Consider the following 27,979-nt stretch of genomic DNA (forward strand, 5'->3'; position numbering starts at 1 on the left):
ACAATAATTTAAGAGAAAAATTTTAAATAATAACCTCAATGTTACTAGTTGAATAAAATGGAGCGAAAGATCTTGCTTACTTACTGGTGATGAAGAATACCTTTAGAGGGAACCTTAGACGAGATTACTATGAGGGACACGATGAAGCGAAAACCCCAGAGTAGAAGAAGACGATGGCTACAATGAATATCCCCTAGCAAAACGCTTTTTCGTTCTTCAAGTACGAAGGAAGATAATGAAAATATTATTTTTTTATTTCAAGTTAATAATTGCTCTCTCTACAACGGGACAGCAATACTTGAGTACCGGAAGGGCAAAGTGGGAAGAAAAATATGAAAAAAACCTTAAGTGCAAGAGAACCGAAAATGATCCTGGGCTGCCAAATTGAAAATTTAGTAAGTTTTCAGTGCAAATAACTCTAGAAAGTTAGGAAAGAAATAAATTGTTTTTGTAGCGCAAATGAATGTGGATCCCTAACTTACCGCAACCAATCAAAATCCGAATCCGCTTCCCTAAATCACTTTCAGATCTATTGGCCCCGCGAATATGCTTGCTTGTGAGAACATAAAGCTGCTCTTTTTATTCTCTCGGCCTCTCTTGTCATCTCTCTCACGATGGCATCCCTCCGGAGCCAGGTGGAGTCGTGGATCAAAGATCAGGCAGCCAGGGTTGGTGCGGCGTGGCATCCGCCGCCGCTTCCCAAGTTGCAGTGGCTGCCGTGGAAGGGCTTCGTCATCGGTGGCGGCGGGCGGAGGGAGCAGGAGCGGCGGCTAAGGGAGGAGTACGAGCGCCGGCGCCGGAAGCTGCAAGACCTCTGCAGCGCCGTCAATGTCGAGTCCATTGCTGATCTCCAAGAAGTTCTCTGCTCCATGGTTCTCTCCGAGTGCGTCTATAAGGTTCTCTTTCCTTTGGTTTTTCGAGTTTAGAGGAATTGGTGATGTTGGTCCTGTTTTGAAGCAAATTGGTGCCATCAATTTTGGATTGATGACGTAAAAATGTAATTTTGAGGGCAAATATTTTTGCAGGACTAACTAATAGTAAGACTTAGGGAGGAAATGGCGAATGATGACTAATTCCATTACACTAAGAGGGTCACCAATTATTTGAAGGACGAACAAAGTTCTTTTGTGAAAGAAACATTAACAAGATCTGATAACGTTAATTCTGAAAGCAAATTGGTGTTTTATTTTTTTCATTTTTTTTTGGTTAGGAGACCGTGAATTTTGGATTGTTGATCTAAGATTTGATTTTTGAGGCAAAGATTGGTGAATGATTATCAATTCATTTATTCCAAGAAAACCACCAAGGACAAAAATGATGGACAGGTTCTGAAAGTTTGGGTTAGTTATGCTGTCCAACTGTGGTGTCAGCTGTCGTGAACTGCAAAGGTTTTGGATTGGGAAGTGCAGAAAAGCTTCATCCCATCCTACTGTAGATGCCTTGGCCTATGACATGGCAGAGATGAAAAACGATATTTGCTACAGCTGCACTAGAAACCGGCACAGTAGAGCATCTAAAGGGGGTTTAAAGATGTTTTGGGAAGCTAGAGCAGTCCTCTTTAGATTTACTTGATGCCATGCACAGAGTTATTAGACTAGCAAGTTACTTGGTTTTAATTAACTCTGGGCAAATCATTATTTATGAAAGAAAAAAATCATATTAGCTTATGTATCTGCCTTATGATCAAGACAGTTATCGGTTCTCCTTGTGCAGCGGTTCAGGTGAATAACACTTTCCTAATATATAAACAAAACCTTAGGGTGCACACCGAGGTTCTTCTAAATTTCTAATAGCTGAACTGGTCAGGATCAAGGAATTTATTCAGTGAAATTAGCACAGAAGAAGGAAAAGGTGGAAGATGGTGAAACTCAACATTCAATGTGATCAATACAAATAACAAACAAGCAATGTTATGCATTTATAGAGTATATGTATGTGATTTTACAATCAGCTAAGATAAATTAGATTCAGACACGTGAACTAGCTCATGCTCGTAACTCGTAAGTTTAGGTGCATATACTAACAGGCAAGGGGGAAAATTAGGTATATCTACATTCCGGTATAGAGGACGTGATACCTGGAGTTTAATTCTTTTGTTATCCAGTCAAACATCTGCTTGTCCTAGGTCTTGTAATTGAAACTTGAATTCTACTGACTGTCTATCAATGCCAAGAATCAGTAACTCGTCCATGAATGTTTCACATGATTTTGATTTGTTAATCTTCTAAGGTAAAGAAAATAAATTATGTGACAATTTTATCTGCACATGCTGTTGATATTATTCGTTGTTCTGTTTTTCTTTTGTATTACAGCGGCCAGCTTCTGAAATGATTAGATATATTAACAAGTTCAAATCTGACTTTGGAGGCCAAATTGTTTCTCTCGAGCGAGTGCAACCTTCTTTAGATCATGTACCTCATCGGTCAGTTGGCATTCTTACTGATTATCATAATTTTTGACTTCAAATAGCTGCAAGTTTGCTAATTGACAGTTCTGATTTATGTTGATTTTCTATATATAGTGGCCCATTTAAAAGGTTAACAGTTCAGGATGAAGTCTTCATTGATCTATGTCAGTTAGGCACATTCAGCTAGTATAATAAAGAATATATCTTATATATTTCTAATTAGAGAGATGAATCCTTGGGCACATTTTGTGTAAAAGTTGGTTTCTCTTTTGACCTTGGAACATAAGTTGACCGTAAGCTAGAGGCTAGAGCTAATTGCTAGGTGATTTATGATATTAGGGTTGAGGAAAAGTAGGTATAATTCCACCGAGACCCCCTGAACTATTGCCTATTTTGACATACAGCTATCAATCTTTTCCAACCCTCTAAACTTTTGTAAACTTTTGACCCCCTGGCACTGTTGACCGAAAAGGTGAAAAAACAAGAATGCCCCTCTATGGTAAGGGCAAAAGTTAAATACATTGTTAGGTAGGCTAGGCTTACTTTCTCTGCCACGTAGTTGGATAGAGTGGATAGAGTGCTTTTTAACTACTTAGGTGGCTAGCATTTGGATTTTCAGCCAAAGATATTTATTCTTGAGCATCCAATTTTGCAAGAAAGTAGTTTATCCCACATTGAGAGATCTTTGGCTTGAATAAGCCTCTATATAGTATATACCTCTCCTTTCAAGGAAACTTGCTATCTCCTATGGTATATGGTGTGCAGGTGGTATTGTGGGTGCATGCTTTCATTATCTACATGGTTTGAAGTTTTGAGTTTGGTTGGTTTCAATTTGTTCCTTAGAAGAACTTGAAAATTTGCATTGAAGCGGAACAATTTTAGCTGAAGTTGGTTCAAAACAAAAGTCAACACCAACAATCCTGCTAGTTTCGACCAAGGTTCTCATTTTTAGTAAATCCGGATTGAGATTGGTTGGAACGGATCATGATCAGTCAATTCCACCCCGAAATCAGTCTATTGACTAGTTTCAATCAAGGTTCGAAAAATCGGGATTGAGATTGCGATCGGCTTTCCAAAAAAACAATACGTATGGCCGTATCGATCGCTTGGATCGGATCAGACTTTTTAATTACGTAAAATTTTAAATATTATTAAAAAATGTAGGAAATTTTTTATTAAAAATAAGAAAAATAAAGAAGGAAAAACTATGGTACAATGAAAATTAAAAATAAGTTAGAAAGAGAGTGAGTGAAAGAAAATTAAATAAAAGAAAGAAAATCATGGTGCAGTGAAGAAGAAGAAGAAAAGAGAAGAATAAGGGAGAGAAAGAAATGAAAAAACTGAGAGAAAAATAAAGAAATAAATTAAAAAATTATATATCGGAGTTCGTTGGAGTTTGTTGGAGTTAGATCTGTATTGTCGAAGTTCCTTGAGCTAGATCTTTGTGGAAGAGAAGCAATGGTTATATAGTAAGGAGAGAAAAAGAGAAAGTGAGGAGTAAAAGACAGAAAGAGAGTTCAGATTAGTTGATTTGGCGAACCATGGTTTCAATAGAATATTTGCTAGATCGGCCGATCCCACCCTAAAATTAGTCAATTGACTAGTTTCAGTGGAGTATCAGTCAAGATTAGTTGATCCCGAGCCATATCAGATAGGTTTCGACTAGATCGGCTGAAACTACCTAATATGGCTTAGTGGAAATAGGCTGAAGATTCGGAGAAGAGGTCCACATACCTTCACTCTCTCTCTCCATACTCCTCCCTAATGAAGTCCTCCAACATAGATCCATCAAAGTAGACATCCAGCGGGCTCCTCGGACAAATCCGATAACACAACACTTAGTACATCTCCTTTCCTTCTCCTTTTTGCTCTCCCTCTCTACTATAGCAACAAAGAGAGAGATAGAGAGGGAGGGAGTGGAGTGTGTGAGGGAGAGAGGAGTTTGTTGAAGAAGAAAGGAAGAGAATAAAAGAGTTTTCTCAAGTAAGGCGGAGAGATAAGTTGGAGGATAGTGGGAGAGAGTGAGTGGGAGGGTGGGTGAGACTGAGTGGGAGAGAGACAGATATTGAGAAATTAATATTTTTTTAGTTTTTAAACTTTATATGTAAGCAATTTATATTTTTATATTTTATATTTTTAATTTTTAGGATTTTGTATTTTAAAATAAGTTTTAAGATTTTACATAATTAAAAATAATCTGATATCGAATGATCAATACGATCGATATCATTAATACATAATCATTTTTGAGGTGATCAACCTCGATCCTAATATTCAATATCTTTGTTTCAACTTTCATCTATATGTTTCAACCTTAGTTCTCGATAATTTTTGGCTAGTGCTGTTCTATCCTTGGTGGAATTTCAGATCTCAATTATATATTATCAAAATGAAAAGTAGGTTTTTTTGGGATCTAAGTCGATGAGGCAAGCTCAGTGGAGCTTGAACTTGACTAAACCTATTTCAAGCAGCGAAGCCCTTCCTAGCTCGACTAATTTAGTCATGTTGCTTAGGGAAAGAAACATGTTGATATGAAAAACAGGAGGTACATAGATCTACAGATATGAAAGAGAAAGCAAGGCCTGAAAGAATCTCTTTTCTTTCCGTCTCTAATTACCCATTCTATACTAGCATAGCTAGATAGATAAGAGAGAGAATAACTCACTATGCCGTTAGGGAAAAGATAGCAACTCACCTAACTCTGGGGGAAAGAAAATCAACCCATCTAGTTTGTGGGGGAAAAAAAAATAAAAATAAAAGCTCACCTAGATAGTGGTGGACTAGAGAAAAGAAAACGCGATACTCGCCACAAAAGACGAGAAGAAGGGGACAAGAGGCATGGAAATTCCATAAGAATAATATGATATTCAATATCCATGATAATTTTTCTTCTATTTTTGGAATTTTGGTCAACCTTATATAAAAAGACTAAGACCTCGTTCATGTTAGGAATAAAGGCAATTATAGAATAGGTATTCCTATTTGTTATTCCAAAAATGAGGCTTTTATTTTAAGAATAATTATTCTTATGTTTGTTAGTATTCTGGAATAAGGTATAATAATAATTACTTTTAATATGATAAAAGTGAAGAAAAAGATGGAAAAAATGAATTATATTTTTTATATAATTATAATAAATTTTTTTTGGTTAGATATAAAATAGATTGATGTGATTGATGTCAATAATAAATTGGTAATTATGTTAGTGTATGGTATAATATGTAATGTTAATGAAATGTATTTATATTTTAGAATATGATTGTTATGATGTTTAATTGTTATTTTGGAATAAGAGGTTATATTCCACAATAAAGAAAAAATTATTCCTAAAATAAATGGGGGCTAAGAAGATTACATTTGTGGTCTTGTTTGATAAGATCTTCGGGTTAGAAAAGCCAGGAAAATCATAACCTATAAAGCATGATTTTAAAATCCAAAGCTCAATAATTAATAATACACGAGTAATTTTAAAGGTCTAAAATAAGCAACATCATGTTTCAAGTTAATCAAATTTACTTTGCATGTCAATAGCTTAATATTCCAAGTTCCAACTTACACCAATATGCAGGGCCAAGAACTTCTTGTAGTTAGGCTTTTTCCATTTCCTGCGGTTGTTGCCCCCAATGCCCAAAAAAGAGGAAGAATCTCAGCTATTATGGCTCTGCAAGAAAATCCAGTGGATCATAAGGGAGAGAGATAGCAAGGGGTGAGGGGTGAGGGGTGAGGGAGGATTTTGTTGGTTCATGCAAAAGTGAGCTAATATTTGATTTGATTTTGGCTGAGTTAGGTCGTTTTAGGTTGAGCCTAGTTGTGTTTGAGTCTAGCTCATTTAGATAAGGTTTAATTAGGTTCACTAAGTATGATTTCTGGGTAAATTTTGCCACCTGCAAATTATTAGTTATTGGGGATAATTTTTTTTAGATAAATAATAAACACCTCATTAGTAAGCAAATTTGTTTTGGCCCCTCTCATGCAAAGTTTAGGTCCACATCGTCAGGGATTTTAGCAGATTGACTAAAGAGTTGTAGGCAGTTCCTCCCGAAACAGACAACTTACAGTTTTACTTTTAAAGGAACTTCTGATTACAAGGTTTTCAGTTCCCTTGAACAAATAGACCCTATTGGAGGAACTTGCTATGAACTTTCATCTATTAATTCTGGTGTTGACACAATGTGACATGAGTACAAGTAGATAGTAGACCAGTGATTCTCATCCTGACCGTACTGATCAACATGTGTAGCATGTACCATGTGGAAGCTCCCTATTTTTTGAACTTCGATACTGATGCAGAGGGTATATATGAATATTGTTGATAATTGATACACATGTGTAGCATGTACCATGTGGAAGTTCCCTATTCTTCTAGTGTTGTGAAATAAAAACTGGATTGCTAAAATTCTTCCCAGTTTGAAATATACCATTGTAGCTAAGGAAGAAAAAATTTAAGGTGGGTCAGGAGAAAACCTTTCATTTCAGCCATTTAAGATGGTTTCCTTATCTTTGGTAAGTTTCCTTTTCTGTAGATCTCGACCTTGGATGCTATGTTGGATTTGAACAACACTCAAGCTTGGAGTTCATCCATGATTTACAAATCCCAGCATCTTATTTTGTTGCATCATAAAAGTTAGTAATTAGATATTCGGTTGGGCATTCTCTTTTGGATGTTTAGTTTGTATGGAATGAATGAATCTATATGTCAATCAATGACAATTTTTCACACTATGACACTACTACGACCTGTACTTTTTTTTATTTTTTTTGATATTTATGCTGTATATCCCTTAAACTTTGTAGGTATCTTTTAGCTGAGGCTGGTGACACATTGTATGCTACATTTATTGGAACCAAGCAATACAGGTAAGCATTATCTGGAAACAAACAAGCATCCACTTTACAAACCTGCCGCATTATCTGTTTAAATTTTGTTCCTACTTTTGTAGAGATGTCATTGCTGATGCAAATATACTCCAAGGTGCCATATTCCATGAGGATAACAATGAAGATTTTGATTTGGTTGATGTTTCTGAAAATGACCAAAGCAACATGCAAAGGAAGATTGAAGACAACTTTGCCAATTCTATTCAGGGAAAACCAAAAAGATCGAAGAAATCAAAGCCTGCTGCACACAGGGTATGCTGTATTCCTAATTTACACACTCTAGGGTTGTAGTAATGTTGAAGTCTGGAAGATTGCTTCATGTGTTATCTTATTTTGTTAGAAGAGCACTGAGAATGGTAGTGCTATTTCCTAAATATATGTTCTAGGGATTCTTAGCTCGCGCAAAGGGAATTCCTGCATTGGAGTTGTATAAGCTTGCGCAGAAAAAGAATCGGAAGCTTGTTCTTTGTGGGCATTCGCTTGGTGGTGCGGTAGGTATAATCTACTGTGTCAGATGCAGTTGAGCTGTTATTTATCTGCCTCATGGTGATCCTTGTCTATCTGCTGCTAATGGCAGGTAGCCGCATTGTCTACACTCGCAATCTTGCGACTTCTGGCATCTTCTACTCTATCTAAGGAAAAAGGAGAAGTTCAAGTGAAGTGTATCACTTTTTCCCAGCCACCTGTTGGGAATGCTGCTTTGAGAGAGTAGGTTTCATGTCACCAAGTGAAAATGGAATTATTTTGTCAATTTTTTTCCAGCTGTTAGAAAATTTTATTGAGTAATACTATCTTGTCACTTTTAATGCTAAATATATTAAGCTGCACAGCTAGTTAATGAAAAATAATAAAAGTAAAATCATTTTCTGATGTTCTTTATCTGTGTCTTTAGTTATGTTCATCAGAAAGGATGGCAAAGCTACTTCAAAAGCTACTGCATACCAGAAGATCTGGTGCCACGAATTTTATCTCCTGCCTATTTTCATCACTATAATGCTCAGGCTCTGCAAACATCTACTGCTGCAAAACCTGAAGATACTATGAAGGTGCAGAGTCCTAGAAAGCCAAAAGAAAATGATGGTGAACAACTCGTTCTGGGAGTTGGCCCAGTTCAGACATCATTCTGGAGACTTTCAAGGCTCGTTCCTTTGGAGGGAGTTCGGAAGCATTTAGATAACTTAAGATCTGTTAAAAGGGAAGCATCCTCAGAGACGGACCATAGTTTGCTGTCTAAGGATGATGAGTCAGAAGCAGAGGCCCAGTCTCTTGAAATACAGGAGGGTTCTGAAGGGATCTCTCTAGCTCCTTTTCCTGACACAGATCAAGTGCCTGTTGAACCAAACAGTAGCTACTCAAATAGAAGAAGCAACCTTCGAGTTGAAGATTCTAGGAGATGGCGTAAAGTGCCTTATTTACCTTCATATGTACCATTTGGGCAGGTAGGTAATTTTCTCCTTTTCCTTTTGTTCTTTCTTATGGGCTTATATTATGCTCATGAGGTATAAATATATGAAACTAAACGGTTTCTAAAATCCCTTCATAGTAACTTTTCTATAGTTCATTTTCTTCTTGGTAAATGGTACTTGAAGTTGTTGTATTCATTCCGTGGCTCTTTGGTTTTAACTTGTCATATACACATATTTATACAGGCTGAAGGTCAAACCAACACTTGGATCATTTTTCACTCACTAGAAGCTATTTTGGTCAATTCATATATATAACTATATATGCACATCTATGCATGAAGGTCAATTCATGTTGTTAGTTTGCTCTATCAAGGATCCTCATGCCAGAGGCACATGGGTAATTGTCGACCTGGCATGGCATAGTACATATATCGGCATGTGCCATGTCGAGATGATTTGCTGTTTAGCACATTATATGACCTTAATATGTCCAACAAATAATCTTTAAAATCTCTGTAAGCATGGTTAAAAGTTAGTTGAGACCGATATGTTTTGGGGCGGACCTGATCCAAAAAACACATTGAAACCCAAAAAGCTATAAGGATCAGCCAACTGCAGTAGGTGTTGGTCGAGTTTTGATTTTTTTCATTCAAAGTGTGTCTGAAACCAAAGGAGATGCCCTTCGATGTCGTTCGTTGTGCTTTTCGCTGACTATGGAACAAAGGAGATTCTAGTTAGACAAAAGAAATAAGTACAGCGAAACCTGATCCAAAAAACACATTGAAACCCAAAAAGCTATAAGGATCAACCAACTACAGTAGGTGTTAGTCGAGTTTTGATTTGTTTCATTCAAAGTGTGTCTAAAACCAAAGGAGATGCCCTTCGATGTCGTTCGTTGTGTTTTTCGTTGACTACGGAACAAAGAAGATTCTAGTTAGACAAAAGAAATAAGTACAGGAAAAAATCACTTTAGCCTTTTTATTTTTTTAATTTTTAATTTTTTAATTTTTTAATTTTTATTTTTTGATGAGGTTTAAAAAACTGTAGGCAGTAGATGGGTGGACAAGCGATTATATAGCGCCTAGGTGGTTACTTAGAATTCAAGATGGTTAAAAAATAAACAAATAAAAGAAACAATAGTTAGATAGAAAGTTAAAATTTATACATACAAGCTAAACAATATACTAATACATTCTTGTTAAGAGCTATATAAGCTATTAGAATCATGGATGGCCGTGCCAACCACTAGCCGGCAGGGCACGGCATGGCACGTGCTGCAAGAGAGAGATAAAAAAAGGAGGGATATTAGCGGCGCTTCACTCTTCGACCTCGCCGTCGCCGCTTGCTGTTGTTGTTCACTGCCGGAGATGAAGGCATCGTCACGTCCCACGGGAGAATGCTCTAGCCTTTGGATCCGCAACTTAACCCTTTATTCACCCGCATTGACCCACTCGAGGTCTTCTCCCTCGGGCTAGGGTTGAGGCTAGGACATTCTCGCATGGGACGTGACAATGCTTTCGACGGAGCTCTCTTGCACGACGGGCGATGACGGCGGTGAGGTCGGCGACGACGTAAGCTCGATAACGAGCAGATTGCCGCTAGGAGGGGTGTTGTGCGACACCCCTCATGCCACGTGCCGGTATGCCGCTGGCACGCTCCGTTCTGATTGGCACGGCCATTGTTGATTAGAATCCACTAATTCATCAACATATACAATAACTTTGAATTTTAGAGCCAATTAGACATTAAAATATGATAGGAGATGCTAAGATGGTCACCTAGGCGCTAAATGAGCTTAATTATATTCTATTTAAAGTGGGAATCTAGGAATTAAAGCGGAAGTTTTTTTTTAAATAATGGTTGTCAGACATGCACAATGTCATTAGAGAATAGGACCTTGTGGCATAATTGTAGCCCTAATCAGGGGGCTACAATAGTCCTCCTTAGCTTAGTTTTCCTTTTTTTTTTGGGTGCATTTGTTTATGCGACACAAGGGGAGGGATTAGATTAATAATCCCATAGATCCCATATAAATGAAAAAAATTGGACCGGATATGAAATCTAGAATGAATATCATATCCCATAAAGTGGGGTAAGTAATGAGGATAGTAATGTAATTTGATATAACCATGAGAATAGTAATATAAATTGATATAACAAGTTAAAAACTATTGTTATCCCTCACATAGTCCAATCTAAAGCAAACAAAAGATATAAATGAGGACTGGGTTAGTAGTCCCTAGGGATTAGCCAAGGGATAAGCTAGGCATATGTAATCCTCTCTTATCCCATCCCTTAAAACAAACACACCCTTAATTCCTGGACTGTGTGTGGGATGGAAACATCCAATAAGAGAGAGAGATGGGCATTAATATTATAGCTACAATATTGACCCTACATTTTACTCCTTTTCATTTTTCTTTCTTTATTGGCACTACTTAGGCTATTCGATGATAAATTGATAATTGAGAACTTGAGATCATGGTTTGAAGTTTTGCCCCAAACCGAGATGTTTTGCGTTTTGGTCCAATCTGATTTGAAACTTTCCCAAAAGCTAGCATCTGACCTAAACAACCCTAATAACAATGTTTCTTTAAAGTACATTTTATATACCAAACTTGATTTGACTTGAATCCAAATTGTACCCAACCGAATATCAATCTCATAGCTTATATGCTATTAGATCTTGTGTAATGCATTGAAAATAAGATAAAGAAGCCTATTTGCCAAAAGAAGTCCAAACTGAGACACCGAAATTACAAGCAAACTTAATCGAAACATTTTGTTTAAGGTAACCGAAACCAAAACCGAAATTGAAACTTTAAACTATGGTTATATCTTCTAGACCGCTATACTCTAGATTTCCTGTTTCTTTCAAGTTTCAAGAAACCCCCTCCATCTTTTGATATTTACAATAAAAATCCTAAAATGCTTTATTTATTTTTTAAAGAAATTCTTAGTGTTCCTAATTTTTAGTTTTGAGATAATCAAAATCGAAAGAACTAAAACTCCGATCCAAGATTCTGAAATTGGTTGAAACTTTGAAATCAATTGGAATATTGAAATATTTTGTTATTTTTCTATGGATTGAAATTGAAACCAAAACTTCATACCTTGCTTTGTAGAGTCTTAAAATAGGTTTTAAGGGTTAAATTGAAGTCATTTAACACTAGATATATTTGTAACACATGAAATTGGATTCTAGTTTGATGATTCTCCCTAGTAATTTTAGATCTTTTATATTGGAGAAATTAACTTTGGAAAACTGAAGATTTCCTTTGGTTTTTAAAACTTGTAAGTATAATTTTTACAAGTCAATCACCAAAGGGAAAGGGGAATCAAAAGGATATAAGAAAACCTTAATTTGATTTCTTAAAGTAAATTATGCTCACTATTAAGTGACACGGGCGGTGTGGGTGCCCATTAGGGAGTATTGAGATAATGCTTCTATATTAGTATTTTGATATACACTGGTATGATATATATAGACTTGTGCAGATCGTGCTGATCGACATGTCAATCCAACTTCTCTATTTTAATTGTGAAAGTAAGCAGCTATTCAAGCTTTTGTCTTAGTACTCAGTATATAAAATTTTTAGGTTAATAACTTCTTTTTGTAATAATATCAAAAAAAAAAAAAAGAGGTGTAAGGATAAAAAAATGAAGCAAATTTGTGTGGAGAGAGTTAGTTTTGGCATGGCTTATTGGTTGAAGATCAAACCAACACCTGGATCAGTTTTCAACAAAATTTAAGATGCATCGTTCTTTTGGACTCTATTTTGAAAAATGAAAAATTAGGAGTGGTTCTTTATTATATTTTATAGCATTACATCTATTTATTTATCAGTCAGTTTATGTTGTTATTTTGGTTTATTTTAGGGTTAATTACATGTAAATCTCAGGAACTAGAGCCTATTTTCACATAGATCTCCTTATTTATTTTTTGTGATACTTTGACCCCCTCAACTATCTTATATCTCACTACCCTGACAATGTTAACGAAAAACGATAAACAATCTTCTTACCCTTAATTTTTCTCTCTATCTTTTCTCTAAAATAAGAGTAAAATGGTCCTTATAGGGCCTAAAATAAATCACATAATAGTCATGTAATATTTTTAATGGAAAAATTTAACACTAGTGAAAGAGGCATTTTGGAGTCTTCATAAAATTAAGGTGTCTATGTGTCATGAAAAATAAATGAGAGGGCCTTTATGAAAATAGACAATAATTCAGGGGTTTAAGTGTCATTATTTCTGTATGTTAATTTGTAAGTGTGAAAGTAAGTGGTTATTCAAGATTATCTGTTAGTACTCTTATTACTTTGATTTCTTCAGCTCTACCTCCTGGGAGATTCAATTGTAAAGTCGCTCTCTGATGCAGAATACTCCAAAATGACATCGGTACGAGCATTTGCAATATTTCTAAATATATTCTTCAAGCTCTGCAAATTTTATCTTCTCATCGTAGTGCTTTGCCTGGCAAAGGCACTTACAGGTGAGGTCTGTTATAACAGAATTAAAGGAGCGTTTTCAATCACATTCAATGAAGTCATATAGGTCCCGATTCCAGAAGTAAGAAATTGCCTATTTTTCACATTAACATTTTTACCATGAAAGATTTTTGACTTTTTTCTGCACAAATTTCTACACTTTTTTCTGTATAAGTTTTTAGACAATATTAATAGTATTCTATTCTGTATGTTTGCTTCTATCTTTAACTCACAATTGATTACTTCAAACATGCCAGTTTTGCAAAGAGGGGATCTCCTATTTCTTAGACATAATAACAGTTTGGCTGGGTAGCTCTCATAATCCTGGGAGCGTAATTTTGAATGCCTAAAATATTATTTGCAAACTATCACTCTTGATACATCTCTCATAATCCAAGGATTCTTACATTCAGATCAAACAATTAGTCTTCTAGGCCGTGTTTGGTTTGAGACTAAGCTTTGAACTTGATTAGTTAGTCTCATTTCTTAGTTTTGATTTGGGTACCTTAAACTAGTTTAAGGTAATCTAATGTTTAGTTCTGAACTAGTTTAAGAGTGTATTTATTATTTATATGTGATGCGAAAAAGTGAAAAAGTGTTTGTTTTAGAGAGAAATAGATGAGATGTAAATTTAATGGACACAATTACCCTTCTCATGTAATGATGGTAGTCATTATTATAATTTATAAATAATATGTGGTATCTATAATAGTTATTTGCGGGTTTAAGTGTAATTTTCAAATTATTTACAGGCTTAAATGAATATGGGAGATATATTTGTAGGCTTAAGTTAATTTGCAGGCTTAAATGAATATGGGAAATATATTTACATGCTTAAAATGAATATGTGGTGTCTATAATAGTCATTTGCGGGCTTAAGTATAATTTTTAAATTATTTGCAGGCTTATATAGTGTCTATAATAATAATTTGCTGGCTTAAATGAATATAGGAGATATATTTGTTGTCTTACATCTTATATAAGCCCGCAAATTAAGTCCGCAATTAAACACACTAGGAGCGATTAAGCCCACAAAACAACGTTTGCTGGTTTTTTCTGTAAGTCAGCTAATTAGCCTTTATTGTAAGGTTCCTAGTATCGGGATCGGGATCGGTATCAGTCGTCTAGAAAAACGATACGTATCGGCTGTATTGGCTGTTCGTATCGGATCGAACTATTTTTTAATTATATAAAATTTTAAATATTATTTAAAAATGCAGAAAAATTTAGAAAAAATGACAAAAGAATAAGAAAACAAAAATTACTTACATATGAAGTCTAAAAACTTAAAAAATGTATTAACTTACTCAAAATTTAAAACTTTGATGAATACCGAGCTGGTTCTCGTAAATTTCTATAGTCTTCATCATCATAAGTTTGTAAATATTGATGTCTGAACCTGATGCTCCAAAAAGTGATTCCATCATACTTGTCATATTGTATGGATCTTATTGTGTAACTTGCGTCTGAGGAAGATAATAACCAGCATTTGGATCTTGTGCCTGAGAATACTGAGGACACTAAAGATAATAACTAGTATATAGATCTTGTGATGACTCCAAACAATAAATACTCGATGTACCATAATTATAGGAAGCAATATTCTCATGACGACGTTGCTGATATGTATATACATCCTCAGTTTCTCTGTCTTCAATCTTTATGCCTCATTGATTTTTCTTAACAAATGTAGATGGAACAATCTCACCACCATATGTATCATCAGGACTATAACTAGTACTAGTAGGTATACTATCTCTCGCTGCTGAACGATTCGTACCAGCTTCTATCCTCGTCGTGGTCTCTCCAAATATCTCATCTTTTCATGAGTTATCTTTGTCATCTAATAACCTGTTCTCTATTTTTTTGATTCATGGAGTCAAGGGGTCTTCTTTATCAAAAACATAATTTAAATCAATCAGTTGTTCATTTTCTGCCTTTCTTTTTAAATTTCTCTCCCTTAATCTTATATTATAATGATAAAAAACTAACTTCTCCAATTTTTTCATTATCAATCTGTTGCGTGTTTTTGTGTGGATTAAGGAGAAAGGAGTCCAATTTCTTTCACACTGTGATGGAGACATAGTTTGACTTAAAATCTTTTTTGCTGCTGGCGTCAAATTTGGTACCTCCTCCTATTCATAGATAGACCACCATTCAGCCGGAGTGTTATGAGATATAGCTGCTACAACTTTAGCAGTACTGAATTGCTTAGCTCTCAATTTATATCTCTCCATTTGAAATCAGAAATATATTATTAGCTTATTGCATACTGATTATATTGAAAGTTAAAATTTAAAATAAATAATAATAAAATTATTTAATTGAATCATAACTCACTTCTTTATCGCAAAGGATTTGTTTATGAATATCGGGCTCAAGCTTGTTGATTACCTTCCTAACCCCCAATAAGACTTCACTATCATTATTGACATTTTTAGAGAATTAAAATCTTGGATTAAGAAAATACCCTATAGAAATTTAAAAATTTGTAAGTATTCAAATTTTTAAATATTCATAAATAAAAGTAAATTAGTAAATTAAAACTTAAAACTTAAAAGCATGCCTACCAGCAGCGTGTATATCTCTATGTAGTTGTTTGTTCCATCTAGAATCAATCATCTTCCACCACTTCTTATAACTTTGGCCCACATTTTTTTTATTGATTATTTTGCTATGTCCATTGTCTCATATAAGAAACTTATCTCAGACTTGTCATCACTGTCTACAAGTCTTAATACTTTGATTAGAGGTTCAAATACTATGGTGACAATTGTATATTATCCGAAAATGTATTTCTAAGAGCTATATTTTTCAAAATTTCACCTAAAGATTTATCTTTAAGTTTCATATTTTTAATTTTTATAGATCACTCCTGTGATGTAAACATCCGCATAATATCATCCTTGTAGCGCATGATGCTCTCCAAGGCTAAAAAGTGAGTGGTAAATCTAGTAACGCCGGATCTGATGATCTCTCTACACCAGTCATCTGTCTGAGTAAATTAAAAACCCAATTATGGTTATATATAAAATTTGTTAATCTCTGACCTTCACGTATGACCACGTCAATTTCAGGCTCTTTTGCAATATCCTTTAACATTAGATCAATACAATGTGCAGCATATGAAGTCCAATATAAATAAGGTCTTTTTATCATCAGTAAATTTTCAGCAGCTTTATAATTTGCCCCATTATCAGTAACTATTTGGACTACTCTTTTTTCACCGATTTCTTGTACCACCTCATCTATCAAATGACAAATATAATCTGCATTTTTGAAATGAGCAGTAGAATCCATAGACTTCAAAAATATTGTCCCCATTCCAAAATACACTAAGAAATTAATTATATTTTTTCTGTTTTGTGTACTTCACCCATTACACATCATTGTACAATCAAATTCATCTCAATACCGTTTAAATGTTTCAATGTAAGTATGAAGTTCATTTACCTCTAAGTCAAGATATTTAGTAGCAATATCATTTGAACTAGGAGGCGGAACACCAGGCCCTACTGATTGTATAGCATCCACCATAGTGTGATAGTAAGGACTATCAGCTACATTGAAAGGAATATGGTTGTAAAAGAAAAATTTAGAGATAGCCTTACTAATGTGTTTCTTTACATTTTTAATTCCTTTGAGAGCTGTCTTGATGGAAGTCTGTGAAAGACCTATTTTTTTCTGAAGATATATATCCATTGGTCTAATATTTTCAGACTCTACTGTAACACCAGTTTTATGGGTAGAACTGCTGCCTCCATATTCTCTCTCTTCTCGTATATTAACTGATCTATATCTCTGAAAGTTACCACCAGTGCTTCTTCTCACCTCTTTTTTTTCTCTATGCATATTTTTACTCTCTTTCATTGCCCTCTTCATCCGTCTCTCCTCTTCATCCTTCTCACTTTGCTCACTGCTATTATCATCAATGTGTATAGGATTATGCATCAATTCTTCACAAACCAGTGACTCTTTATTGTGTAGATTGTTTATATCTTTTTTTTTGCCAATTAAATGAGCCAACATCTGCTTTATAACTTTTAAGAACACTTGAGTGTAAGCTAATATATTCGTTGTCTTTCAGTTAAATGTTCTTTCAAACGGCTGACACCATCAATCATTTTCTTTCCATACCAGTTGCATTTAACACGTCTTTTATTTTGTCCAATAGTGTTGTAATGTTGCCACCTAATGTCGGTATCATATGACTTCTCTTTTGGAGCCATTGATATTTTAATTCTGCAACTAAAAAACATAACTAAAAATCAAAATAAAATATAAAATAATTTAAAATTTATGAGGTGGAACACCAGACCCAATAATGCTGCTGCGGCAGGTGCTGAGCAGCATAACTGCATAAGCAGTAGCAGCACCAACAGTGGTGCTGGTGCTACTGCAGCAGCAGAGCAGCACCTGCAGCAGCAGAGTAGCACCTGCAGCAGGTGCAGTTGCTGCACAATAAAAAAAATAAAAATAAAAACTGAAAAAAAAATTTACCCAAGGTCGTTGAATCTTCGTCGGAGAATGTCGTTGGAGGTCGAGGTCACCGGAGATCTACTCAGTCGTCGGTGAGAAAGAGACCCGTGAGAAAGAGAGAAAGAAAAGAGAGAGACAGAAAGAAAGAAAAGAGAGAAAAGGGAGAGAGAGGCAGGTGGGGGTATTGATGTCTCCCGGTCGGATCCGGGTCACATCCGACCTGTTCCCACCTGTTTCGATCGGGATCGGCTGAAACTGAAACCCCAGCTGAAATTAGCAAACCGGCTAGTTTCGACTGGGATCGGGATCGGTCGAAACTGGAAACCATGCTTTTATTGCCTTTAAGGCCCGCAAATTAGCCAATTTAGTTAACCTTAACTCCGCAAATTTATTTTTAAGCTTGTAAAACAATGTTTTACACCTTTTTAAATAATCGACTAGTTACTTTTATTTTATATAATTTTTTATTAAACCTACATTAAAAGATATTATTAGTAAAAATATTTTAAAAATAATTTTTATCCGCTCAAATTATTTACACTATTTTTCTATAATTTTATTTTATTTCTAGAGTTCTCATTACATGAGACATAATATTTACAATATAAATATTTAAGTATTTTGAAAGAGAGAAGAGAGGAGAAAAGAGAGAAGATATAAGATTGATAAGACATTAAAGATAGATGTAAGTAATGTCAAGGGTAAAACTGGAATCAAATTGAAAGAATAATAAAATTTATATATTATTATTTAGTTATTTATTGAGTACTGAACTTAATTAAGGAAAATAAAGTTATTTTAGTGTCTGGTTACTAAACTCGTTTAGGGGTCCCTAGACTAGTTTAGGGACCTTCCCTAAACCCAAAACAAACAGGACCCTAAGTTCTAGCAGCTAATGTTCTGTTCATTGACCATTATTTGCTTGATCATCTTATTCCTAGTGTCAACAAACATTCCTCTAAATGATGTAAGACAATGATACAGAGAAGAACGAACCTGTGGGATCCATCCACGGGGTGTTGGAATCCACCAACAAAAGTAATCCCGTAGAATCCACTAGCAGGCTGTTGGAATCCACCAACAGAAATAAAGGTAATATCAAAAATATTTGTTAATCTCAAATAAGAAGATAATAAGCCTTTATATAAGCAAACCCTAAAAAGACAAATGAACTAAAATACTGATAACAGAAAAAAGATTAAAATATCCTCAACATTCCCTACCTCATGATTTGTCACCCAACTAAAGTGTCACTAGGTGGCCTGAGACTGCACACGTGTCTGATTGATGATCTGGTATGTGTCCGCACTAACTCTTTCGGAGTGGGAGAAACTCGACTTAATTGAATCAAATTGCAGGTGACTCAGGTAGTGCTCCAATATATCCACATCAATCTGCTGTAGTTCATCATGAGTAATCCACATGCTATCTGAATCTGGATAGTCTCTCCATTGGACTAGGAAATAGTGAGCTCTTCCTTTCATAGTAGATATTATCTCTTCATCCAAAATAGCATCTATCTCTTTTGTGTAGATGGAAAAGAGGAAGTGAGAGGGTCAAAAATAGGTTTATTTGGTAGAGCAGGGATATGTTTATTATATTGGTCATCTGGGATAGGCAAAAGATTCTTGTAAGCGACTAAGTCCACAATATTAAAAGTGGAACTAATGCCATAATCATAAGGAATGTCAATGACACAAGTATTTGATCTATCCATTTTAATATTTGGAAAGCTCGAACTCTATGAGCTTGCAATTTCCTTGTGGTTCTAGATGGAAATCACTCATATATGACATGAATGATGACAGTCTCCAATAGAAAATTATTTAATATGCTTACGGCAATAAGCTTGTAGTTTATATTGAAAATTACTAGTTTTGATTCATTTAGTGATCTCTTGATGTAATGAACGGACATGATATGTAAATGATTTTGCAGACTCAGAGATCCTAGCATGTGATGACATAAGAAACAAGTCTAAAGGTTTAAGAGCTCTACATCTATAAACAAACACAATAAAATTCAGGGTTAGGTTTGTAAACTTGCTTGTCATCAAGGTTTGGTTCGTAAACTTGCTTGTCAATATTGTACTCTTCCATTGTCTTCATCTGTTCCCCAAGGCTTTGTTTGCTCTCCTCTTAAACTGGTTCAGAGATCCCTAACTTAGTTTAGTAAATAAAAATCTTGTTATCCTTTTCATATCTAACCAAGTTCACTCTCCAAAAAATTAAGACTAAGAAATAAGACTAACTAATCGAGTTCGGGGCTTAACCTCAAACTAAAGAAGACTCAAAATATATGGCCTTAGTAGGACAATTCATGGCCACATGACCCACTTTTTTACATTTGTAATATTGACCGGGATAGTTTGATGGCATAATGTCATTTAGCGGACCTTTGCCTCTGTCTCGACTAGTGGGCAATGTGCTTTGATTATATTTGTGAGGTATCAATATTTTTTTGTGATCCAGCTCCAAGTAGATCAATGGTGAAAAGAATTCAACAATTAGGTTGCCTAGCCAGCTGTTGTTTTTGTGACTGTCATTTTTTCAGTGCAAAATTGTATGCCTGATTTAACAAATTTATCTCGCAGAACACTAATTTCTGCCTAATATCCTCACTAAGGCCATGCCTGAAACAACTCAAAGTCATTCTCTCGTCTTTGATGACATTGCACCTCATCATGTATTCCTTAAGTTGAGAGACGTAGTCACTAGCAGACTTTAGTCTTTGTCTTAGGTTATTCCATTGATCCATTAGGTCACTATAATACATTTAATACTATAATCTTGTGTCATTAATCTGGTATGGAAATTTGATGGCTCTTTAGCATAGAGAAGGGCCAACAAGATTTGGCTGGGTTTATGGTGTGAATGGCTAATCTATTAGCAAATTATGCTTTGTATCATTATTGTTCCTATTTCTGAAGCAATGATTACTGTCAATGAGCTTGCTGACAACCATTGCTACTGACAAACTAGCACCTTGTACCAAATTCACCTCTCTATTGTGGTTTGTGTCAAAACCATCACGTTCGATCATATGCTTCTTTTACTTGTTTAGAAAACTCGACATCTCAGATAGCAAACTTAATTTCTCATTCAGCTGGTGCTCATGTATTGTTAACCGTGAAAGATAACTAAAGAACTTCTCAACCTTTCTTGTTTTATCACTAATTCTGCATTTCTTTTGTCAGTATCTCTTAGGAAGAAAATGCAAACTAATTATTTCTCTTTTTGCAGAATATATGACCTATGTATGTCTGCTAACGTAGGCCCCTTTATGGGAATAGAACAATTGCCACAATTTCCACATCTTCAACAGTTGCTTGGACTGGCAGCTTCTGATTCTGTAGAACTTGGCAATATTGTGGAGCCTCCTGTTATTCGAACAGCGACTTCTGTTGTTCCTCTTGGATGGGCTGGTGTTCCTGGTGATAAAAATTCAGAGCCATTAAAAGTTGATATTATTGGGCATGGTTTACACTTGTGTACCCTTGTTCAGGCTCAAGTGAATGGAAGCTGGTACATGCTCCTTGTTTCTGAAGATTTAATTAGCTTCAAATGTCAAATCTGTGATTGTTTGCATCTTGCCAAAAATCATGTCATACACTCCTGTGTCAGTATGTGTTCATGGGTCACATAGTCCTTTAAAATGTAAATGCTGTTAACAGTACGATAATGTCCTCAATTTATTAGTTGATCGTTCACATATAAAGAGGGAATAATACTAATCATTTAATTTATATTGCCCTGATAAATCCCTCATTTGTCTCATTGTGATTCACTGGAAAGCAGGCATAAATAATTACCCTCTTATAAGTTCCCTATATGCATAAACATGTCCCTAGACAATATACTCAACATGATTGTCTACTTCATTACAAACTCGATATTCTGCACCATGTCTTCATCTTAAACTTAATCAGCTATTCTTATTCTATTAAATGGGTCAATTAGAATTTATCATGAATGAATATTACAGTAGTAGATCTAGCATTATGCAGAATCTATGTTCTCTATTGAACCTGTTTGGTTCAGTTCATACTTCAGAACTTTCTAGCAGAAAACTGAATGCTCCTCTTCCATGTCTTGGTTATCATTGTTTAGATGTGTAACATTTTATGGCATGTATAGGTGCTCAACTGCTGTCGAGTCCCTACCTCCACCACCTCCATACTCATCAAATCCTGAAGTACAACCTCTTTTGCAGAAAATGCGGATTTTAGTTGGTGCTCCATTAAAATCGCCACCAAAGTATCCTATTGTCCAAGATAATTTGCTTCCTATATACACTTCCCCAGTGACAGAGTGTTCCATTTCCATTTCAGAGTGTAAAAAAGGGTCTCCTTTTGATGATAGAAAAGGCTGTTCTGATGGTTTGGATCGTTTTATCATATACTGTACTAGTGATTTCATTACTGCAAGTAAAGAGGTTCATTTGAGAACAAGGAGGGTGCGGCTACTTGGATTTGAGGTAATTTTTGTTTTGCCATAGACCATTTGGTATCTGTCAAAATATTAATTCTATCTCATTGGTTGCAGGGTTCTGGAAAAACTTCCTTATTTAGATCAATTTTAGGTCAATCTAGCAAAAGAGAAAATGCCTATCCTGAAATTATTCATCCACATGTGGATATTAAAGAAGGGGTAACAGGTGGAGTGTGCTATCTGGATTCAACAGGTGTAAACTTGCAGGTACTATTAGTTTACCTCATTTTTATATGATTGGCATAATTTCCTTTGGTACATTCAGAACAGTACAGAAAGCAAGTACCTTTATGGATCAGTTTTTGGCAGCGATTTGAATTCTTATATTTTTCAAATTACTCAAGTCTTGGTCTTCATTTTTATACTTTCTAGTATCATTGGAAAACATTTTCATTAAATTAATTTTCTTTGGCATCTGGGTATTTACTTAGATACCTTCCAGCTGCTGAAGCGCCAAACAGTTTCTTGATCACTCCTTTACTTAAATTATTCTTAAAGTTGCTAGAAATGACATGTCAACTTTTGTCCTTTACTGCTTGAGAATGAACAGTTGACTAATTTATTAACAAAACTGAAGTTCTAGCTTTTGCTTTATATAATTGTTTATTGTTTATTACATTAAGTAGAGTGATGCGTTAGGAAGTTCCGAAAAGTTGTAAGAAGCATGGTCAGAAATATACAGAATTGTCTTGAAATTTAACGCAGATGTCAATCAATGAAAAGTAAACTTCCAGCATGGAATTTAGTGGCTGAGGGAATTCAACTTCAACATACAAGTTATGTGAAACAAATCATGCTATATCGAGCCAAACACAAGCGAGCTGGGCCTTACTCCTTTTTGGCTAGTTTATATTTCGAGCTTAAAACTTTGGCTCATGTTTAACTCACCTATTAGTAAGTTGATGTCTGCAAAAGTTCTAGCTGAACAGAATATGATCTGTTCCCGACCAATGAGCTCAATTGACGACCCTAGAATTTTTAAATCTTATTATTTTGAATTTTTCTTTAGTTATTGAAGCTGTCCCAGGACTAAGAAGCTCCTTATAAATTACGATAGCTCTATGGGATCATCAAGGAATTTTAATGACTTTGACGGACTGTTACAGATCCCTCTGGTATTGCAAAACATTCTTCTCATATGTACCTCCAGTATGTGGTTTAATCTGAAAAAGTTTAAACAATGCAGCATGTTAACTTCAAAAGCAGAGAACTAGGAAGTAGGAAATCTTCTCTTGTTTCTCATACATTTATTTAGAAACATCGACTTGTGCGCTAGTTTGCTACTCTATATTTTGCATTGATCTAACTTCTACATTCTAGATAGTAACCCCATGTCTATAAGATATGGATTGTGTAAATCATAGATGGCCATACTGGCGGGGTACAAGTACGTGGCACGAGGGGTGCCGCACGGCCCCCCTCCTAGTAGTTTCGCTGCTCGCCATTGAGCTTGTCGTCAATAATCGCTTGCTGAGTCGTCGTTGCCTAAGCTGACACCTCAACGGGTGCCTAGCTTGAGCTTAAGGGAGGAAAAAAGGGAGAGAGGGAGAGAGAGAGAGATTAAAAACTTAAATTTGCGGATCTGGACTATCGGGGGTGTGAGCTTGGGTGAGCGGCGAGCGGTGATGGCGACTGTGACGCAAAGGTGAGTAGTCCCTTATTTTTTTCTCCCTCTTTTATGGCATGGCTAGCAAGTGCCGTGACACTTGTCATGCCGTGCCATGCAGGTCGACAAGTGCCGTTGTACTTGCCATATCGTGCCGTGTTGGCCAGTGGTTTGTTGTTGGTTTAAATTAAATGCTATAAGTAAAATATTTACTGGAAGTGTAGAGAGTAGTATTTTTAAATTAGCAGCTCCAATACTTACATGTTTATGGTATACTTGAAGTTAGGGGTGAAAATGGGTCTGATTTAGTCCAAATTGACCCGATTCCATGTCCGGGTCGTGCCAATATCATATGCCCCTGCGTGTTAGTGGCATGCCTCTAATATAATTTTTAGGTCTTTATGTGTTTTTGGTTTGAATATATGTATTAAAGTCTACATTAGAGTCTTTTATGATTAGATAATTATAAAGGGTATTTTACAAATCAGACCCTAAATTTTATCTATTTTATGATTCACACCCCGTCTTTAATACTTTTGTAATCTGCCCTCTCCTTTTTTTCTATAATTTTTTTTTAACACTCTGATGTTATTTTAACTAATTGATATCAGCCAAATTACTAAAATATCTTTACTATTATTTTTCCTCCTTTTTGCCCCTCCTCTAAGGAAGATATGGATAATTTAGATTTTTTAAAAATAATTTTATATATTATAATGGAATATTACTTTACTAGTACCGTTTAAATTAATGGAGAGGGTTAAATGAGAATTATAAGGAAAAAGTAGGGATCAAATTATAAAAACCTCAAAGACAGGGTGAATCATAAAATAGATAAAATGTAGGGTGTGATTTATTAAATTCCCTATTATAAATGATTTATTTTATTAAAAAATAAAACAATAGTCAAGTAAAAACATAATTCAACACATAATATGATTGAATATATTTATTAATTGGTAATAGTTTAATAATTAATCTAACATGTTCCTATTTCAATTTTGGCCCAATTTGAATAAATTTGACATTTTAATTTTAGATTTTCTTTTTTTTAAACTAATACTAAAATCTGAGCTAAAAATTATAAAATGTGGGTTCAAATCAACTCATATGGAGCTAATTTAATATGTTCATATACTAATTTTAACTCAATTTGAATGAATTTGACATATTAATATTCTTTTTAAAGTTTGGGGGAAGTTTTGGAGGAAATCAAATTTTCCTTTGATTCTTACATTTTAAAGAATATAATTTATAGATCTAGCACCAAAATGCTAGATCTACGTAGAAAGACCCTTATAAATAATAGCTAGCAAATTTAAGCTAGATGTATCATATTAGTGCTCCCAAAATTAGTCTTTATACTGTGAAATAAAAAACTTAAAGGACCAGCATAGACTTTAAGCTGATGTGGATGGGAACTTTTCTGACTTATTGGGAAGATGAGATTACTGTCCTTTGGTGGCTTGGGGATTTCTGTGCCAAGATCAGCTCTTTGTCAGCGCAATGATGCCATTGCCGAATTTGTCCATAGCACTTCTGTCCTTGAGAAGTACACAGCCAATGCTGCCCAGGAAATGAGCATGGGAAAGGTGCCCTCTAAGCCCCATGAGGGCTGTTTCGACTTTGAAGAAGGTATCCGCTTCTTTTGGCAATGCCAGTGCTCAGAGTGATGAAAACAATAGCGATGAGAGTAATGGTAGGTCAGATGCCTGATAGAATGCCAAGGTGGAGAATAACAGGGGCTCGAATAGGTTTAAATTATAGCTCAGTCTTTGGTTTCTTGTATTGACTTGGATTTATATGCCTTGAGGAGTTGGTATCAAGCAATTGAAGTATCAACCATGTAGGTCACTGGCACTTGCAAGATATCTGGGGCATTTTGCTAGTTGATATGTAACTGGGGTTTGAATACGTTTGAATTATTGCTCATATTTGTTTCCCAGTTCTAGCCAAACAGATGACAGTTGCTTATCTAAACTTCAAAACTACTATATTACCTTTGAAGCAGCTTCAGAAGAGAATTTAAATCTTTGGTGCTAATAACTACAACAGGTGTTTGTATACTAGTAATCTGATCTAGCAGCTAGCTGCTCAACAATTTTTTTCTTTTTTATTCCTTGAATCCATGTTTACCTTTCAGCAAATGGTTCAGTGAGGCTAAGAATGCTTTTAGTGCAGGGTTTACGGTTTCTTCTCGTTTTGATTTGGATTTATACGCTTGAGAGGAGTTGGTATTGCAAATTTTCTAGTGTTCTGTTTGATTGCAGTTGATGTTATTTTCCTTTTTAGTATCACACTTTCATAATCCTCCAGTAGACTAGTATTTATTGTATCACTTTGGTATATTTTATGCTTTTTAACCTTAAAATTTATTTAACTAGCATGGTCTTTTCAAAGGGATGCAATATGTAGAGGTTTTTTCATGCATACAAAATATGTACTTGGTTGACTTATTTTTATCTTTCCAGAATACGAGTATGTCTCTTTTGTTTCAATCAATATCCGTTTTGCTATTCTTCTAATATCTCTATCCAGAGCAAAGATATAGATCAGGATGTGGGTTGACAGCTGTCTGATCCGATTTTACTCGTACTTTGATGTACAGTGGACATCCATCTGTCTATATTACTTTGAATATAATCTATGATGTTCATTCTACAGGATTTACATCTAGAGGCCACTCGATTCAAAGAAGAACTGCAGATGGGTTTACGTGATCTCAGCAGGAAGACGGACCTAATTATTCTTGTGCATAACTTATCACAGAAGATACCACGCCATCACCAGTCTAACACTTCACCGCCACAGCCAGCCCTTTCACTACTTTTAAATGAGGCCAAGGCTCTTGGTATCCCTTGGATTTTTGCCATGACCAATAAATTTTCAGTCAGTGCACATCAACAGAACATGTTGATCTCATCTGCTATGGAAGCATATCAAGCATCTCCCAATATGACCAAAGTTTTAAATTCCAGCCCATTTTTTATGCCAACAACTGGTAGTGATCTGCAGTCGCTGATTTCATCTGATGAAATCTTGGGCAAGAAGGAGGCTGTGTCAAAATTTAATTTTTCTCCTATCAATCTTGTTCTAATGCCTTTCCAGCGAAAGGCTGTTGTTATGCCCGTTGAGGGTGTTACAGCTCTTCGTGAACTTGTACATCAAGTGCTCCGGAGTAATGAAGAAGTGGCTTTCCAGGTAGTTCTCTATTTGGTTGAACTTAAGAAAAGTAAAAACAACTATGAAATTTCTATTCCAGATTGATTATGAGAATATCAATGGTTGCTGGGCTTATTAACTTTTGGCACCTCTAATATAATCCTTTAGCTATTGTCATTTAATACTTTTGCTAAAGCTTATTTTCACCTGACTGTGACCTTTGCCTTGCATACGTCAACAGGAACTTGCAGGTGAGAGATTGTCAATCGAATTGGCAAGAGAAAAGGAGATCTCTGAGGATGCAAACCAAAAACCTCAGAAAAAGGGAAGCTCTACTACAGCTGCAGCAGTTGGTGCTTCTCTTGGAGCTGGCCTTGGCCTTGTGATGGCTGTGGTCATGGGAGCAGCATCTGCACTGCGAAAGCCTTGAATGCTATGGTATTTCATACACGCTACTATTTTTTCATTCATCTGATCTGGTGCTGGCAATTGAAAAACAAGTTTGCACGCAAAGGCAACGAACATCAGAAACCAAATGAGCAAAAGGACTTCAAGTTCCACTTCATGCTGTATATCCACATTCTTACTGGGATTATCTTTGCACAGGCAGGGATGTCGATAGGCCCCCTCTCAAACCCATGTAATGAATCTCATGTTAATTAGTTCCTCGGGCTTGTGATTGCAGTGACTGATGTGGTGTTCACAATGATGTAGTGACGTACCACATTTACAATAGAATCTTGTTGGAATTATTTTTACATGATTGAGAAATATATGAGAGTGAGAGCTGCATGGTTTACATGATTATGTTTGCATGACTGTAGTCCAATGAATTAAGCTGAAAACGATTCAGAAATAGAATTCTGATTCCAATGAATTCTAGGATTTAGGGTTTTCAAACCCTACATGGCTTTTCAAAAATGGCACTAGCACATCAGCAAAATCCTTGAATTGTTGCAATTCTATTCTAGTTTAATCTGAGTACTTTACCTATGAAATTGAGAATGAATTATCTTGTGTTAAACTAAGTTGAATTGACTGGAATTCCACTATGTTCTTT

General features: G+C 35.4%; 1 protein-coding gene across 2 annotated transcripts; it reads left to right on the forward strand.

Moving 5' to 3' along the window:
• Positions 1 to 578: 578 nt before the first annotated feature.
• Positions 579 to 27,775, forward strand: LOC140759739 (uncharacterized). 2 transcript variants are annotated; one of them, XM_073096379.1, is made up of 14 exons: positions 579 to 896; positions 2,313 to 2,422; positions 7,202 to 7,264; positions 7,348 to 7,537; positions 7,672 to 7,776; positions 7,863 to 7,993; positions 8,178 to 8,724; positions 13,028 to 13,093; positions 13,188 to 13,264; positions 20,904 to 21,185; positions 21,798 to 22,137; positions 22,206 to 22,358; positions 26,422 to 26,958; positions 27,161 to 27,775. In XM_073096379.1, exons 1-14 carry the CDS (start codon positions 615 to 617, stop codon positions 27,347 to 27,349), a joined length of 3,072 nt encoding a protein of 1,023 aa, XP_072952480.1. In that variant the 5' UTR covers positions 579 to 614; the 3' UTR covers positions 27,350 to 27,775. The 2 variants fall into 2 exon arrangements, with proteins under 2 accessions (XP_072952480.1, XP_072952489.1); XM_073096388.1 differs by lacking the exon at positions 2,313 to 2,422 and having other exon boundaries at positions 689 to 896.
• Positions 27,776 to 27,979: the final 204 nt, after the last annotated feature.

This window comes from Typha angustifolia, chromosome 1 (assembly GCF_048772165.1).
Source record: "Typha angustifolia cultivar Huaian chromosome 1, ASM4877216v1, whole genome shotgun sequence".
In the NCBI taxonomy this organism is placed as follows: domain Eukaryota; kingdom Viridiplantae; phylum Streptophyta; class Magnoliopsida; order Poales; family Typhaceae; genus Typha; species Typha angustifolia.